The 19281-nt window shown below is 28.2% G+C and overlaps 1 protein-coding gene across 2 annotated transcripts; it reads left to right on the forward strand.

Annotated features, from left to right (window-relative positions):
- Window positions 1-5162: 5162 nt before the first annotated feature.
- Window positions 5163-17449, forward strand: LOC145125214 (very-long-chain aldehyde decarbonylase CER1-like). Of its 2 annotated transcripts, none has more exons than XM_079060710.1 (10): window positions 5163-5296; window positions 5922-6139; window positions 6375-6607; window positions 10770-10989; window positions 11084-11465; window positions 11611-11718; window positions 13899-14099; window positions 16214-16315; window positions 16501-16674; window positions 17085-17449. In XM_079060710.1, exons 1-10 carry the CDS (start codon window positions 5237-5239, stop codon window positions 17250-17252), a joined length of 1866 nt encoding a protein of 621 aa, XP_078916836.1. In that variant the 5' UTR covers window positions 5163-5236; the 3' UTR covers window positions 17253-17449. The 2 variants fall into 2 exon arrangements, with proteins under 2 accessions (XP_078916836.1, XP_078916837.1); XM_079060711.1 differs by having other exon boundaries at window positions 5194-5296; window positions 6042-6139.
- The last annotated feature ends 1832 nt before the right edge of the window (window positions 17450-19281 follow it).

Below are 19281 nucleotides of genomic sequence, written 5' to 3' on the forward strand. Positions count from 1 at the left end.
GTTAGGGCTATCTACTCTCGAACATTACGCCCCATATGCGTATCTACATATAAGATAGGGTGGTTTATTCATGTACATTAGTTAATGACTTTTATAGTGAGACGCTATTCATTACCTAAGTATAAACACTTAGCATACCTCCATAGTATTATAACCGTTAATCCTCGGAGTGAGATACATATGTATAGATCTATACGAGTTTGACACCCCTACCTGCGGTTGCTAGCTACAACCATGACGGTCAAGTCAAAGCGGGTGATTACTATCTACAGTCATTTATATGACGTCCAATGAAGCGTTGTAGGGGGTTTTTCAGTCACATACCTCGGTTATAGGACTCATTATAAACATTAACTGGATCTCTCATTCTCTGCAAACCATGGATTTGGTTTCTCTTTTTTTTTTCTCTCTCTCTCTATCTATCTATCTATAAACCATGGATTTGGTTTCTCTCTCTCTCTACAAGACATTTTTAAGTATGGTTTTACTTATATGGAAAAATACTTTTTAAACATTTTAAAAGTACCATTACTGCATTAGCAGAAAACATGTAACTCTCACCAACCTTGTGTTGACCCTCAAAACTACATGTATTATCAGAGAATCACAAAACAAGCATTTCAAAACGATGGAATAGTCATGGATTTCAGGCGACCTAGTTTACTAGCTTTTGTTGTATCTGCCTACCTGTTTAAGCAATTCATGTACTCTATTATTATCTGTAATAACCTTGTATTCAAACTTCAATATGGAATACAACCACTGTTTGTTTATTATTGTACTTGTGCTATATATTCAATTTACATGTGATCCATGAACTAAGTCGCACAACCCGACATGTTCCGCCGTCTCGGCCGGGGGTGTGGCACCTATCTTTCCGATCGAACAACAATGGCCCAACGACATAAAGCACTTGTGGGTTACCAATTCTTATATGGGGTATTGGTGGTGGTGATGGTCTAAATAGAAAAGAAGGGTAGTAGGTGGTTGCGTTAGGGTTAGAGAGGAAGAAAATGAGAAGCATAAATATGTGGAGCATGTGCGTATGGTGAGTGGAGAATAAGAGGAGACGATTGAAGTGGTTGAAAAGGGGGGCACATCTAAGTGCTAAGAGAAGCGGGACATAAGAGAAAAGAGATAGAATTGTAAGAGAATTAGGTTAATTTTTTTTGGAAAAGAGGGAAACAAATTATTAAATTTTTGTTAAAGAGGGAAAAATTAAAATTTAGTAAATTTTGGAAAATATTGAACTTCTTTCAAAACATATATGTTTTCACTTTTCAACATTGAACTCCCTCCAAATATTAGTTTCACTCTTTAACACATGTGACAACCGAGAGGTTTCCGTCACTGATCGCTATTAGAAAAGAGTAGGAAAATAGATGTAATAACTTAGTATTGTAATATTTGATTTTTGAGATAATAAGAATCAAATGTGACATTGCATTTATTTGTTAAAAATGTCCATTAAGCTCAAAAATTAGCGTTCGAAAGTTGTAACGTTTTCTAAGCTGGTTAACATACTTGGATAGTACTCGTTAACGTGATCTCAAGGATATAAGATTCGTAAAAATCCGACTCTAAAGGAAAGAGTTATGGATTTTATAAAAATAGAAATTTATCGCGTAATTAAAATTAATTACATCAAAACGGTACTTAGAGATTGTTACTATTCGAGATATAAACTTTAGGAAAAAGTTTGCCGAAAATGGAGTCAGTATGAGAGAGATATGATTTTTATAAAATCATTTATTTTTAACTCTGTTAGACACAAAAATGAAAGTCAAAACTAGCCAAAACAACAAAAAGGAGAGTTGTAGTACCCATTGAGATCATCATATAGATATAGAGAGGGCTTAGATTGTAACTCGCACGAAGAAGTTATGATTTTTGCAAAAATCTTTCGTGCGCGCCAGGTGTGGGTCTCCGCACGCCGCACACCTGACACCGGATTCGACCAGATTGCGAGAGACATGACCGAGTGGGGGAGTGACACGTGGCAACTTCCGGATGGAGTTACAATTATCATGTCCAGCGTGTGCAAATATTTGTCTGACGCACACCTCCAAAACTCGACTATAAATAGAGAGTTGTGCCATTCCAGTTTCACACACCCTCAGAATTCTCTCTCTCTCTCTCTCTCTCTCTAAGTCTCGAAGTAGCTACCATCTGGAGCGATCCTCGGAGTCCCGAACCCGATTCAACCCTACATCAATGGTTTCATGCGACTAGGATGAGTACACGACCCCTATTTTCACTATTTTAAATGTTTTATGACGAGGAATACATGCTTATCAAATGGTTTTATCAAAATATATTTATCGTTATAACGATCAAATCATTTTATAAAGCTTAAAGCCTTAGGAGAATGTCGCTATAAATACTATGCCTAGTTATAAGCTATGATATTATACCTAAGAGATATGATGCCCGATAGTCTAAGTATAGATAATACCTAGATGTTATAATGCCCAATTACCTAGGATAACATGATACCTAGAAGTTATGTTGGTCAAGTTTAGGGATATGCATCGTACTTAGTTGTTACTCTACCCAAATATCCTGTTTTCAATAACCATAATTAGGGTATATGGATATGTATCACAAAATAGAATATATAAATATTATATACAAAATTATGAGATCGAAAGATATAATTATTAAATATAAGATAAAAGATTTATATTGTGACAGTTATAGGAAATCCCTAGGAAGGATTTAGATATAAGATAAAAGATAAATACTGAATGTCAATGCGTTAGTGAGCTGTTAATTCTTCCAACGGCCTTGATTAAATTCGGCATTCCCCAGATATCTATAATCGTTAAACTTGCGAGAGCTAGAAATATATGTATAGATCTATACGGGGTCTGATAACCCCACCTACAATTGCTAGCTACAATCCCGACAAGATAACTTTCTTATTATTCACTATTCGACGTCCGATGAAGCATCGTGGTGGGGCACAATTATTAGTCAAACAACATAGATTATGGGGGCTCATGGTAACACATTAGATCACCTTAGAGTTCAGACTACAATTAGGGACGCCTTAGAATGGTAGATATAATACGTTAGGAGCGTTAGATATCTTACAAAGATAGTAAATTAGGATTAATAAAATATATCATAATAAGATAATAAGATAGGATCGTTAGATAACCCAAAAGATAACAAAATAGGATCGTTAGATATCTTAAAAGATAGTAAGCTAAGGTTGATAAAATACTTTAGGAAAAACTTTTCTGAAAGAAAAATGATTCTTAAACTAGCACAACAAAATAAAAGCCGAAAACTCTAAAAACTTGTACACTCACCAACATTATGTTGACATTTTCAAAAATACAAGGAAGCTGCTGGAGTTGAGTACCGTTTGTTTATCGTCTTTAGTCATGTTTAGGAAGCATGTTTGTCTTTTCAAAACAATGTAACCCCAAAATAATAAATAAAAGAAAATTTTGCAATAAAACTTGTGTTATGTTCTTTATATATATGTATGCATCAGTTCAATTTCCACACGTTCGCATCGCGTGACGTTTCCGCCGCCAACCGGGGGTGTGACAACACGGTCACTATAAAACACTTATAGTTACATGTTTTTTTTTCTTTTATTGTTATTGTTTTTACTTTGAGATAAATATAAAAATTAAAACGTCACTATAACATACTTTTAGTTATATATATATATATATATATATATATATATATATATATATATATATATATATATATATATATATGCTTAGGTTATTCTATTCTAACTAATTATTATGCGGATATCGTATGCTATGAGAATTACTAAGAGAATAAGTTGTTTAGCAATGCGAATACGTTCAACCTTAAAAAAATATCGTCATTTTCATGCATTCTCGCTAATTATTATTTATTTTTGTTCTCACACATCGTTTTTCACTCATTTTCATTCTGACAGAATACGACCCAATAAAACATTCTGACAGAAATGAGAATAATAATAATAAGTGTATAATAACCTTATAGACGATTTAATTAGTGAGAATGTGCGTTAATGACAATAGTTATGTAAGATCGAACGTATTTATATTATCAAACAACATATTTTTTTTATCATTCTCATAGAATACGATATCCGCACAATAATTAGTTAGAATACTTGAACCTAGGTCTCTCTCTCTCTCTCTCTCTCTCTCTCTCTCTCTCTCTATATATATATATATATATATATATATATATATATATATATATATATATATATATATAGGGAAAGAGAGAGAGCGCTAGGTTCAAGTATTCTAACTAATAGTCACGGTAGATCATTGTGACTGTAAGTATTTTATTATAACATTAAACAAAAACATGTAACTATAAATGTTTTATGATAAAAGTTTAATTTCATATGTATGATTAAAATTAATGTTTTAGAATAAAAAAATAACAATATGTGACTGTAAGTATTTTATTATGACACACACACACACACACATATATATATATATATATATATATATATATATATATATATATATATATATATATATATATATATATATATATATATGTGTGTGTGTGTGTGTGTGTGTGTGTGTGTCGTAATAAAATACTTACAGTCACATATTGTTATTTTTTTATTCTAAAACATTAATTTTAAACATACATATGAAATTAAACATTAATTTTAAACATACATATGAAATTAAACTTTTATCATAAAACATTTATAGTTACATGTTTTTGTTTAATGTTATAATAAAATACTTACAGTCACAGTGATCTACCGTAACTATTGGCTAATATTTAGCACACTTTTTATATAAAACAGTGACTAAATGTGTGAACATAGTTTGCAATGATGACAGTTTTTAGCTAATATGCAACTAAAACATCACTGAAATTTGATTAATGAACTTTAGTGACACAGCTTAATCAAAAACATGACAACCCTCTTTTCAAAAGCCATAGTCATAGGTCATTTTGGTATCAATGTTATGGACTTTGAAGTCGGAGTATGTGGCTAGCACCGTGTCACTTAATTGTTCTTTACATGTTTGAGAACTAGTGTCCTTTTCACGAACATTTGAACAACTTAATTATTCGGTTAATTTAAATATATGAACTATGTATAATTAGAAACACAAAAATATATCAATAGACTGAAAACTATATAATAGTCTAGGGACCGAACTTGTAATTTAGTCTTATATGTAGAAGAGATCCCCGAGGAAGAAATCAAAAGATCTGAACAGTTGAGATCATATCAATGGCTGCCACTCCTGGACTTCTCACAGATTGGCCATGGAAACCACTTGGAAGCTTTAAGGTACAAAACCCTATTGAACACAACCAACATTCTCCACCCTCTCTTCTCGTATGTGTGATTTACAACTTGTACATTCAAGAACTATTTCAAGATGTTTTTGTTTCTCGTATACTTGGCACATCACTCGTAATTTACTAGATAAAATCATGAATGGATTAGTTTTTTAAATTATCTTGAATAACTTCCAAAGATTGATTAAGAGTTGTCCATCTTCCTTTCAAGTGTGAGTTGTCCATCTTCCTTTCAAGTGTGAGTTGTCCATCTTCCTTTCAGGTATTGTCTGAATAAATTGATATTGAATAAATTATTTGAAAATAACAACATACTTAAAAAACAAACAAACAAAAGTAGATATATAAGGACAATTATTTTAAATAGTTAGGATTAGGAGGAAAACCTCTCAATCAATAGTTATTTCATGTATATAAAATCCATTAAATTATGTTTTGTCAATACTAAGTATATATAGTATCATTACATTGTGTTTTAAACGTGTATATATATCCACTAGGTTTTACATCATCATCAAGAGGTAATTCCGTTGTGTCATAAGTTTCATTTTTTTTTTCGTTCTATATATCTTTGGTCTTATATTAACAATTTTATTGGATGCATGTGATTGAAGTACATGATATTGGTACCATGGGTGGTGAAGAGCATCTATCATTTTGTGACAGTTGAAAAGAAAGATACCATGTTCATCTTCATATTTCCCTTTCTTTTGACGAGATTTATTGGCAATCAGATCTGGATTTCTCTCAATCGGTATATAACCGCTAAAGGTAAAAACCGGATTGTTAACAAGACCATTGAATTCGAGCAAGTCGATCGCGAAAGAGACTGGTCATTCTCTTCTACCCTTCTCTTGTACATAATAAATGCTCATGTCAAGTTTTTTTTGGAATATATTTATACAAAATTAGATGCATGGATATTACAAAAAACATAATTTTTTTTTATTAACTAAAGATAGTTTAATTTTTTTTTATTACAAAAATATCATTGCTTCATAATGTTCATGTAACAAAAAAATTTATCTCATGAAATCTTATTTTATGAAGTCTTGTATATTTTGCAGGGACGACCAAATAATATTCAATGGGTTGTTATTCTACGTGGGAAATTACTTTCTTGAAGGGGCTAAATACCTGCCATGGTGGAGGTCAGATGGGGTCATTATCGTAATTTTATTGCATGTTGGAGTGGTAGAGCTCCTTTACTATTGGCTTCATAGAGCTCTCCACCACCATTTTCTCTACAACCAATACCATTCCCACCACCATTCCTCCGTTGTTACCGAGCCCATAACCTGTAATACTCTCTCTCTCTCTCTCTCTCTCTCTCTCTCTCTCTCTCTCTCTCTCTCTCTCTCTCTCTCTCTCTCTCTCTCTCTCTCTCTCTCTCTCTCTCTCTCTCTCTCTCTCTCTCTCTCTCTCTCTCTCTCTCTCTCTCTCTCTCTCTCTCTCTCTCTCTCTCTCTCTCTCTCTCTCTCTCTCTCTCTCTCTCTCTCTGAGAGAGAGAGAGAGATCACAAAATTAACTAGTTAGGTTGAGTAACATGCAAAAATAATAACTTTGTAAGTACAAATTAAAATGTTGAAGGTCAGTTTGGAGCCGACATATTTTGTTTTAATTTTTGAATTATATAGTAATTAACTGATACATTTATACAATTCCAAAAAAGTTTAATTAATAAATTGACCCAAATATATGGGTGAAATTTTGAGAAAACGACCTCTTTTTGAACAATTATTACGAAATAACGATTTATTGTATTGTTTTTTCACAATTGCATCATGAGCAATCCCACTACAAAACATATTTAAAATAAAAAAGTTGTGAAATAAAGTTATTAGATTGCAAATTAATATCATCCGTTTGTTATGTAAGGATGTCATTTCGTAAAAACAAATTTTATAAAATAATAATTTCATAAAATATATTTTGTAAAATGAATGATATTTATTAAAAGGATGGTTTTTGTTTGATACGTACACCCACATCAATTTTAGCCATATTAGTGAGTAAGCACAATATATACTGGTTGTGGATCAGTTTTTCAACAATCCCAGATATTGATAGGTTATGGTATGTTGAATAATACCCTTTTAATTTTGTAAAATTAATACAATTTTTAATAAACTCCAAAGTACAACAAAATGTATAGTGCCATGGCATGGACCTACGTTATCGGCTGGGTCCTTATGAGAAAACGGAGCTTTCACAAAAAAGGACAATGCATAACAAAGATATAACAAAGATATGCATATTTTTATACATATAAATCTTCACTATTTTATAATTTTATTTAAAATATTATTTTATTGTTTTATTATAATTTTACTATATGCTCTTGTAGTCTTGTTCTGACATATGATATTATTTTACTATAATTTCACTGTATTCTTTTTTTTTTTTCCTAATAGATGACATTATCTTACTTAAATCTTGCTATATTTCTATATCGAGAATGTCAAATATCTGAAAATAAATGATTTCCGTAAAAAGAACCCCTAAAAGATTGATGACTTGTTTACCGCTAAAATTTCAAATATATAACTATTTACAAGTTTTTGTCTATTTATGTTGTAAAAGAAACTATGAAGTCATAAAGTCATGAAGTCATGACTTAATGGTTAATCAGCCGTAAAATATAATAAGAATTTTTCTAAAGGTTTCCATTGTATTTCATATCAGCATTTCTATCCGATGAGATTTATTGAATACTCTTTTAATAAAAGCTTGAAAAAATTCGTTTATTTTAAAATTACAGCCAAAAAAATATATATATACTCAATTATATAATTAAACCTTATTTTGTATTTGAATGACATTTCTATTATTATTGATATTTGAACTACCACACTTTTTTACAAAAAAAAATAAAAAAAATGCAAAATTCTATATTTCTTTAAATTAATTAAGTGTTTGTTCTTAATATTTCTTTTATTTAACCTCAATAGACAGAATTCCAATGGATAACTACATAAGAATTAGGATCAGGGAACACCCATTTATGCCGTACAAACCAACTACTTATGCAGAACATACCATATATAGTATAGGTATTTATTGAATAAGGTACAACTATTTATGCGTATTTCGTATCCTATCTAGACATTAGGTATAAGCTTTTACACACAAGATATACAAGCATTAATGGCTTAGGTATACTTAGATATAAGCTTTCACATCAATGCCTTTTATTTTAGAAAGAATGCATTACAACCCGACAAAATTTATTGGACCCTATAGTTACTAAAATATTTTATTTTTTGAACTTTTATGAAAACCTAATGTAATGTCACTGTTTCCTGTGGTTTGCAAAACTCAATGAATGTTTCTTTTGCTGTTAAATTTAATTTTTCAGTTGTTAAATTTTGAAAAAAACAATTTTATCTTTGTACCAAATTTACAATATACTATAAACTTCAAGGACCATTTATGTAATTTTGTAAATTTGAAATTTTGTATATACATAAACTATATATATATATATATATATATATATATATATATATATATATATATATATATATATATATATATAATTTCAACAATTTGATAATTGTTTTTTTTTCTTTTAGACATTTTGTTTTCTATTTTTATTTTATAATTTTAGTTATTTATGGTTTTTTAAAAGTTTTTATTTATTTTGATTCAAGTAAATAAACTTAAATTCGATAAACCATATCGAAAACGTTTTTTCTTTAATTTTTATTATTTATGAATTGAAACGTTAATGTTTTTTTAATTTTATGTTGTTACGTTTTATGTTTTTTTTTACTTGGATGCTTCATAGTTAATATCGTTAGCAATTTTATGTTTGCATTTATCATTATCATTATTTCACCTTTTGTTTTCTATTTTTTTTGTAATTTTAGTTATTTATTATTTTTATTTATTTTGATAAATGAAAATAAAAAAACAAAAAACAAAAAAACTCAATAAAATGTATGAATATATTAGAGTATGTTACTATTTTGGTGTTTGAGTTTTTTTGGTTTTTATTTTTTATTTTTTTTATAATTTTGGTTATTTATGGTTGTTGTAACTTTTTTATTTTGATTTAAGTAAATAAAAAAGTTATATTTATATTTGTAATTTGGTCCACTTTTTTATATATATATATATATATATATATATATATATATATATATATATATATATATATATATATATATATTCTTCTTTAGTGGTTAGTTTATATATGTTATGAAAAATTAAAATTAAAAAAAAAAATCAAACGGTTTATCTATTGAGAATTAATGTTTCAATGTGTGATATTTGCGATTTATAATTATTAAAATAGGAAAACTAGCTAATATTTTTAAAATGTAACTTGCAAGTTAAATCCTATTTCTATATGAGATATTAATAGTTTAAATTCAAGATTATATTTTTCAATTTAATAATAGACTAAAATAAAAAATAAAAATAATAATAAGAGTCAGACTCTATAAAAAAGTTACAATATTTTAAATTTAAGTTGTTTTTTTCATTTACTTGAATCAAAATAAATAAAAATATTAGAAAAACTATATATATATATATATATATATATATATATATATATATATATATATATATTTTATTCTTTAGTGGTTAGTTTATATATGTTATGAAAAATTAAAATTAAAAAAAAAAAATCAAACGGTTTATCTATTGAGAATTAATGTTTCAATGTGTGATATTTGCGATTTATAATTATTAAAATAGAAAACTAGCATATATTATTAAAATGTAGCTTGCAAGTTAAATCCTAATTCTATATGAGATATTAATAGTTTAAATTCAAGATTATATTTTTCAATTTAATAATAGACTAAAATAAAGAATAAAAATAATAATAAGAGTCGGACTCTATAAAAAAGTTACAATATTTTAAATTTAAGTTGTTTTTTTTCATTTATTTGAATCAAAATAAATAAAAATATTAGAAAAACTATATATATATATATATATATATATATATATATATATATATATATATATATATATATAGTTTTCAAATATACAAAATTACGCAAATGGTACTTGAGGTTTATAGTATATTGTAAATTTTCTACAAGGATATAATAGTTTATTTTTATAAAATTCTAACAGCTAAAAAGTTAGATTTAAAGGTAGGAGGACAATTCATGAAATCTTACAATCCATAGAGACCAATGGCGTGACATATTCAATGAAAATCCTTAAAAAAAATATTTTGCAAACTACAATAAACATGAAATTTTATCTTACAACTATTTAGGCACAAGGAACCACGTAGTTATATGCACAAGGTAGTAATATTTACACGCTAGGTAATGTAGACATAGCGTCCAACAGTCTAAACCAAAAAAGTATGAATATCAATGCATACAATACAACTGTCTATTCATTACATGTACAACTACTGTAGCAAATGGTACAACTATTAAATGCACAAGGTACAAGTAATTAATGAATGAACAATGTTTTTTTAATGATAGCTGTGACTCATCCCTTTGCGGAGCACATTGCGTATTTTGCATTGTTTGCAATCCCGTTGATGTCTGTAGTCCTCAGCGGGACTGCATCAATTGCAGCAATGAGTGGATATATTACTTACATTGATATAATGAACAACATGGGCCACTGCAACTTTGAGTTCATACCCAAATCAGTTTTCACTATCTTCCCTCCTCTCAAGTACATCATCTATACCCCATCGTAAGTGTCATGTAACAAAATTTTGTGTTTGATTTGACATATATTTAAATCAAATAAATTAAGTTTAAAGTGATTATTGATTTGTTTTTCATAGGTACCACTCATTGCACCATACTCAATTTCGCACAAACTACTCGCTTTTCATGCCATTTTATGACTATATCTATGGTACGATGGACAAATCTACAGACACATTGCACGAGAATTCACTATGCCAGAAAGAAGAGTCACCAGATGTCGTGCATTTAACACATCTAACAACACCAGACTCCATCTATCACATGAGGCTTGGATTTGCCTCTTTAGCCTCTAAACCACACACTTCCAATTCCAAATGGTACTTGTGGATTCTATGGCCCATTACACTTTGGTCCATATTGATCACTCGAATTTATGGCAAAACGTTGGTAGTCGAAAGAAACGTCTTCAAATGTCTAAAACTACAAACTTGGGCTATACCAAAATACATGATACAAGTATGCATTTTCTTTATATATATATATATATATATATATATATATATATATATATATATATATATATATATATATATATATATATATATATATATTTCTTATTTTATTTTATTTTCAAGATCATTAATGAATGTTTGATATGTAGTACCATATTGACCGGCAAAGAAAAAACATCAATGGTTTTATTGAAGAAGCTATAGTAGATGCTGACGTAAAGAAGGTGCAAGTGTTGAGCCTCGGTCTACTTAATCAGGTTTAAACTTATCTATTTTTTTAAGAGCATCAACCAGTGTAGGTTCTTAAATGTTAAGAAGCAGTTTATAGAAAAAGAGAGCATAGTGGAATTGGGTTTTGGTCTTTTACTTGGCATCAAAAAAGTTAACTGCATTAAGCTTTCCAAACAGATATGTGGGCCCCTAGCACTTACATACCTTTATGTTATGTAAAACGGAAAATATATTTTGAAATTTTTTGTTATTTAACCAATTTATTTCACTTTTCTTGATAAAAGTTGTGATAATCTTTTAATATTGAGTATTTTGACCATGTGAAAGTGGTTATAATGCTAAAAAGACTTCAGTCTATGTTTTTTTTTACTATATAACTCCTATTACTTTTTATTAAAAGAAGAAATCACGTGTTGTAAAAAATAACCATGCGCCTGTTTTTTTTGGTTGCTAACCCACCTTGCGCTCTATTACTTGCTTTTTTTTTTTTTTTTTTTTGTCTTTTTAACATATGTCAATACACATTTTCATCTCATTTATTTATGTTAAGGATACAATTTGTTTCCCTTTTTGAAAGATATATTATACGCCATTTATTTGTAATAGAGATATACAAATGTATATATTATGATTAATATATTATGTAAAATATAATATTTAATCTTACTAGTAAAAGATATCATTATTATTTTGTTTATTAGTAGTTGAAACTTATCTAGTTGTTTTTATGTGTTTTGCCTTCTACAAATATATTTCATAGCCCTTTTTAATTTATCATAAATATGTAGTAAATTTAAATAATTAAACCACTACAAATAGCTAAGTTGTACATTCAAAGTGAAAATAGCTATCGAAACTTTTTTATCTTAAGTTTTACTTTTGGTTTTATGACAATGAAACTAATGTTTAATATAATTTCAGTTTTAATGGAAATGTTAATTTAAGGATATATATATATATATATATATATATATATATATATATATATATATATATATATATATATATATATATATATTAAATCATTACATAAACTAATAAATTGGTGTTGACGTTGTTCTGACGTTGTTCTGGATATTTAAAAAAGTGTATACTATTATAGGTGTTTTAAGCTCACCAGGTAAAACTTGGACATCCCATACGGTCTGTCTCAAATTTAAATATTTTAGGATTTCAATCAATGATTATAAAGAAAATGGTGTTTAACTCGGTTCTGAAAAAGGCCATTTCGTATATTATCATCGAAGTCGAACACTCTCCATATCATCACAAAACGGGGAGCCATAGTAGACAGTCAAATGTGGTGTTTATTATTTATTAACAACAAACTTGATTTTTACTATTTATTAACATCAAATTTTATGTTAAAGTTTTACATGTCATATTTTGGATTTTCAAATTTAAATTTATAAATATTAAATTTATTTAAGTTTTTTCAAATTTAAACTTATATACTTTGATTTAATTTAACTGCATTGTTACAATTTCTAATTATGGCGGCTTCAAATATACTTAAAAATATAGTATTTTATAATAATGCAACTTTTTATTTAATAAAAAGATTATTTAAATATAACAATAAATTTTAACTCGTTATATACGGATGTAGCTTTATATTTATTTAATATGAAAATAATTAAATTTGAACTAATTAGATATATTTTGAATGTAGCTATCTATGAATTTAATAATATGATTTTAAAGTTACTGTCATAAAAAGATGGAAGGTAAATTTGTAAAAGATAATAAATAGTATGGATAATTTTGAAAACATAAGTAAGTTAAAATCATAATATAGTTAGAATAAATAACAGATGAAAAAAATAAATAATAAAAAATAATATAAACTAAAAAATATATAAAATAATAATCAAGAAAGATATTATTGTCATTTCATATCCGATGGAGATCAATCGTGCAAGTTTAAAACTAACCGAGACTGTATGAGTGAAAAACAAAACATAGCAACGAAATGTGTAAGTTTAGTCAAACTAGATTAATTTAGGCTATAATAATATAATATATATATTCTTCTACCATTTCTTGTGAATGATATCTCAAATGTTTTTTAAAGACATGGAAAGTTTTATTTAAGGAAATCTTTGAGATAATTGTTAGAAGGATATAATGTTACTAATTATTAACATAGTTTATGTATTACATGGATAATTACTAAATGTAAATTAATATATGCTTAACGATTTAGGGGGAGGAACTGAACAGAAATGGAGAGTTATTCATAAGAAGAAATCCAAGTGTAAATGTGAAGTTAGTGGATGGAAGTAGTTTAGTAATTGCAGTGGTGTTAAACAACATTCCAAGGGGGACTACTCAAGTTGTGTTTAGAGGCAACTTCAACAAGGTTGCTGCCTACCTTGCCCTTACACTATGCCAAAAGGGCATCCAGGTCATTTCTTTTTCTTCTTCATTTAGTGAGTTAAATCTTTTCCCGATCTATTGTATTTTTGACTTATTGGTATAAAGTTCATAAGGATACAATATTCGGGGTACTCACCAGGCAACTTTTATGTTTGTTACCATGGAAAGAAAGAAAATCCATAATCTGCAAAATTATCAAAAGAGCATAATATAATTAGAATTATATATGTATATATGTATACACCTCTATTTTTGGGTTAATGTAATATATAGGTAACAAATTATTATCTTTCACGAAACACCATTATTTTAAAAAAGTACAATAAGAAGGATATTTTGTAAAAAAAAAACAAATAGTTCTTAGACAAAATTACATAAATGGTCCTTGTGGTTGACAGAATAGACCAACTTTAGTCCTGATGACGAATTGTTTGCATAGATAGTCCTTGTGGTTTCAAAATGTTGCAAAGACGGTCCTTTAGGCTAACGTTGTTAAAATTTTCAGTTAAGTCCTTTGTAAAATTACACATTTACCCTTCCTGTCATAGGGACCGTTTATGTAATTTGTTAAAGCCACATGGACCATTTATGTAATTTTGTCTATTATTTATTAGCTTTATATTTTACTTATTTATATTTTTTATGAATTAACTTTTTTGATGTTTTTTCTAATTTTTTATTTTTTTCGCTTATATTTTGTTGATTTTTTTGTTCCAATAAATTTCTTAAAAAATTTCGACACTTTATTCGAATACATGTATTAATTTTTTTTATGTTTGGTTTGAATAAATTTAATTGATGTTCGCTCGAATACATTTTTAACATTTTTAATATATATATATTTTTTACGTTTTGTTTTTTATAGGGTAATGAGTAATCTAACCATTTTTGTATTGTAACTTTTTTTTTTAAATAACCATTTTTATTTTATTTGAAAAATAACAACTTAGTCCGGAATTCGAAAAATGTATTCTGCTTGTGAAAATCTCCAACATTTGTGGGTATGTGTCAATTTTTTGTATGATTATATGTTCAAAATAAAGTTGAAGTGTTTTTTGTATGATTATATGTGATTAACTGGAAATAATTCGTTTATATTCGTTTTCGGAAGTTATTTTTGATTAATTGAAATTATTTTTTAAAGTAGTACGGATTGGAAATATTTCATTTTGCTTCGATTTTTTATAATTATATGTGATTAATTCCAATTAATCAAAATTAACCACCGAAATCGAAGCAAAACGAATTATTATCAAATAATCACATATAATCATACAAAAACACTTCAACTTTATTTTGAACATATAATCACATATAATCATACAAACAATTGACACATATCCATAAATGTTGGAGTTCTTTACGGGTAGAAGACATTTTTCGAAGTTGGAGTAGCCTGGAACGGATAAGCCCAAAACATAGTATGAAATTGATGTTTTGGACTAAGGGACCACAATACCGAGCTGGATCTGACACGTTTAATAATGCGGCCCATAATGTATACACTGTTGACTAAGTGGTTATTTAGAAAAAAAAAGTGGTTATTTTTTTATAAAATGCAATAAAAAATATGGTTAAATTACTCAATTTCCCTATAAAAAAACAAAAAGTAAAAAAAATAAAAGCATTAAAAATGTATTCGAACAAAACAACAAAAAAAGTATTCGAACAAAACATAAAAAAAAACATTAATAAATGTACTCGAATAAAACATCAAAAAATTTAAGAACTTTATTTGAACAAAAATATCAACAAATATAAGTGAAAAAAATATTAAAAAAAATTAAATAATATATTTGAACAAAACGTCAAAAAAATTTAATTCATAAAAAATATAAATTAAAAAATAAGAAGATAATAAATAATAGACAAAATCACATAAATGGTCCGTGTTGCATGAACAAATTACATAAACGGTCCCTATGACAAGAAGGGCATATGTGTCATTTCGCAAAAGGCTTAACTGAAAAAGTTAACACCGTTAGTTAAAAGGAGCATCTTTACAACATTTTGAAACCGTAAGGACCATCTTTGCAAACAATTCGTCATAAGGACTAAAGTTAGTCTATTTTGTCAACCACAAGGACCATTTATGTAGTTTTGTCTAGTTCTTACTTATTTACAGCATTAACCATATTGTAGGTTGCAATATCTCGAGAAGACGATCATGTGATGTTGAAATCCAAGCTCAAATCAACTAATGGCCATGATAAGCTGGTAATTTCAAAGACTTACTCTCAAAAGGTACGTTATCTTCTTATCTTCTTCTTATCATCATCATCTAGAAAGAGTACATAATCAAAAGTCATTAATTAAGTTTTCAACAACATTTATTTAAATTGTATAGATTGCTCACAACATTTACACAAGATGTTTGTTACTAAAAGTTGATGCTTAGTTTTATTGGATGTTTATTTAATTTTTTGAAGACATGGTTGGTGGGAGATGGACTTAGCGAAGAAGAACAACTAAAGGCATCAAAAGGAACTCTTATCATTCCATATTCTCAATTCCCTCCGAAGAAAGTGCGCAAAGATTGCTTTTACTATACCACACCATCAATGTTAGCTCCCAAACACCTTCAGAATGTTGATTCGTGTGAGGTGAGTACGAAGGCTACAATCTACGTAGGGTTCTTTCTTTAAAAACATAATGACAAAATATAGTACAAATTATCACTTTTTGCTCCATTAAACGACTTATGGTTATCGCGATACTTGAACTCATAAAACTTGTATATCTTGAAGGACGTGCATATGGCTTAAAGAAATATTTATAGTGAAACATACTTATAAGGTTTTTAATATAAAGTCACAATTAAGAAGGAAACAGTCGAGTGGAGAAAGATAACGTCGAAATTATTCCTAAAATGCATGAATGACATGTGTGTATGCATGTGGATGTTCTATGCATTCACATAAAACCACTAACACGTACCAAATTTTTTGATTTCTCATAATTGGTGAGGCTTTGCATATAGTACTGATAATTATTTGGTGTTTTAATTCGACAGAATTGGTTACCAAGAAGGGTGATGAGTGCATGGAGAATTGCAGGGATAGTTCATGGGATAGAAAGATGGAACGTGAACGAGTGTGGGAATGAAATCTTCAACATCGACAAAGTATGGGAAGCAAGTCTCCGACATGGATTTACTCCACTCATGAAATCATTCACTTAAGCTGCAAGTGTTCGTACCAAAGGGTATCTGTTACACCCTTGTAAGTGATTATGATTAAGAAATAATGTTACTAGCTGAGTGTGTGTTTTTATTTTTATGATTTTATGGCTTCCTAGCTGGTCTCTATTTTGGGAAGAAACAATCTATGATATGATGTTAAAATTTTAAGAAAGCCAAGACACATTTCTTTTGTTTAATGGTACTTAAGTGCATTGCTTTCAAAATTGGAATTGGTCATCCTATTTGTTTGATGGTTCAAGCGGTTGAAAAAACCGGATGCGTCATTAATATATCCTAATTAAATGTAAATTTATAATAAATAGAAAATATACAAAAGAAAAAACCATCTAAAATTAAAATACTAATGAAAATATGAAACTTAAATTTTGAATAGAGATAGACATAAAATGGTTTTTAAAATAACCTTTGAACACCCATTAACTTTTGTAGTTAATTAATTGAAAAATAACTAATATAATTATATATATATTAAATACCAAAATAGGTGTGTGACGAGAAGTTACTATTCATTTCAAATGGTACGTGTAAGTAAATCAACCGTTCTTTCGTAAGCAAATCAGCCGTTCTTTTTCTTCTCTTTTCATTTATATTTTTCATTTTTCACCCCTAAACTTTATTTTGTTTTACATTCTTTCCCAAACTAATTTTAAGGCGGCCGAGAGTGTAGTGGTAACCAGCGGTTCTTTTACTTCAATTTTTCTATTTCACTTTCATTTGTTTTTCCATTTTCAGTCCCTGCGTTTTATTTGTTTTTACATTCTTTACCATAAACTAATATCTAACCGGTTTCATTTGTTTTTTACATTCTTTACCATAAACTAATTTTGATCTAACCGTTATAATTTTAAAGTTAAATTGTTGGTATTTTGTATGTTATAAATTTGGTCCCTTAGTATATTTTTAAGTTACACTTTTGGTCTCATATATAATTTGTTTTTATAGTTTTCGTTTTTATAAATATTACTTTTTATCATTATCATTTCTTAAATAATTTTCATTTATGTAATGTGCGAATTAAGATACAATGTCAATTTATTTTTACATGCATCCTCCATAAATAATTGTTTCGGTCAAAATTTTATTTTATACTTTTGTGGTTTACTTTGCAAATGTATTCTCCGCCGCAACGCGCGGGGGTGACAAAATACTAATTTTCTTTAAAAAGAAAGAGAGAGAAAGGAAAGACTATCTAGACAGGTGGCAAAATCTATCAAAAAAAAGAGTCCCACATGGACAAATTACAAAGGTAGAAACAAGCCTGGGGTCTTTCATTATAAATGCAATGGCCAATATCAACAACACAAAAAAAGGCCCATATAATTCAGACCCAACTTAAAAGGGGTTAATTTAATTCCCTGCTCGATGTGGGTTTAGTCGAAAGTAAAGTTTTGTTATTGTTTATTTATTTATTTATTTTTTATTTTGGAGCCAACATTTAAATAAGGTTAACTGATTGAATCCAATCTTCTCTTGAAACAATAGGTTCTAATTTGTTCATGCATAAAATGTTTTTCTTTTTCAAAAATATCGGAAACTAGTGAGTTTCAGGTTGAATCAGTCTGTTTTTTAATACTATGGTAAAAAACCAAGACGAAACTAATAATCAACAACAAAATTGTTGGTTCGATAGTTATAATTAATGATAACATTGTTTGCATATATATGTTTATTATAAGCCCACTTGTTTGGAGCTCTTTTTGATTTTAGCGCATTAGGGTTAGGGTTAGCTTAGTTTGCCTTTATATTCTCCATCTTGTTGTTCTTTGCTTTTATGCTTTTCAAGAACCTTGTAATCTCTCTCTTTCATTAATCATATGATTATATTATCATGCTATCAGAGCTGATTCGTTTGATGTTTGTTTGTGTTGATGTACGTTTGCTTGTTAGTGTCCATTTGTTATTGTTGTTAGTTTGTTGTTGTTGTTTGAATTCTAGAGTTTGTTGTTCGATTTCTTGGTGCTCGATTGATTGTTTCCGCTGGTTTGTTGTTCTTGTTCTATGATTGCTT

Source organism: Lactuca virosa, chromosome 7 (assembly GCF_052849685.1).
Source record: "Lactuca virosa cultivar CGN04683 chromosome 7, Lactuca_virosa_CGN04683_v6, whole genome shotgun sequence".
Lineage (NCBI taxonomy): Eukaryota > Viridiplantae > Streptophyta > Magnoliopsida > Asterales > Asteraceae > Lactuca > Lactuca virosa.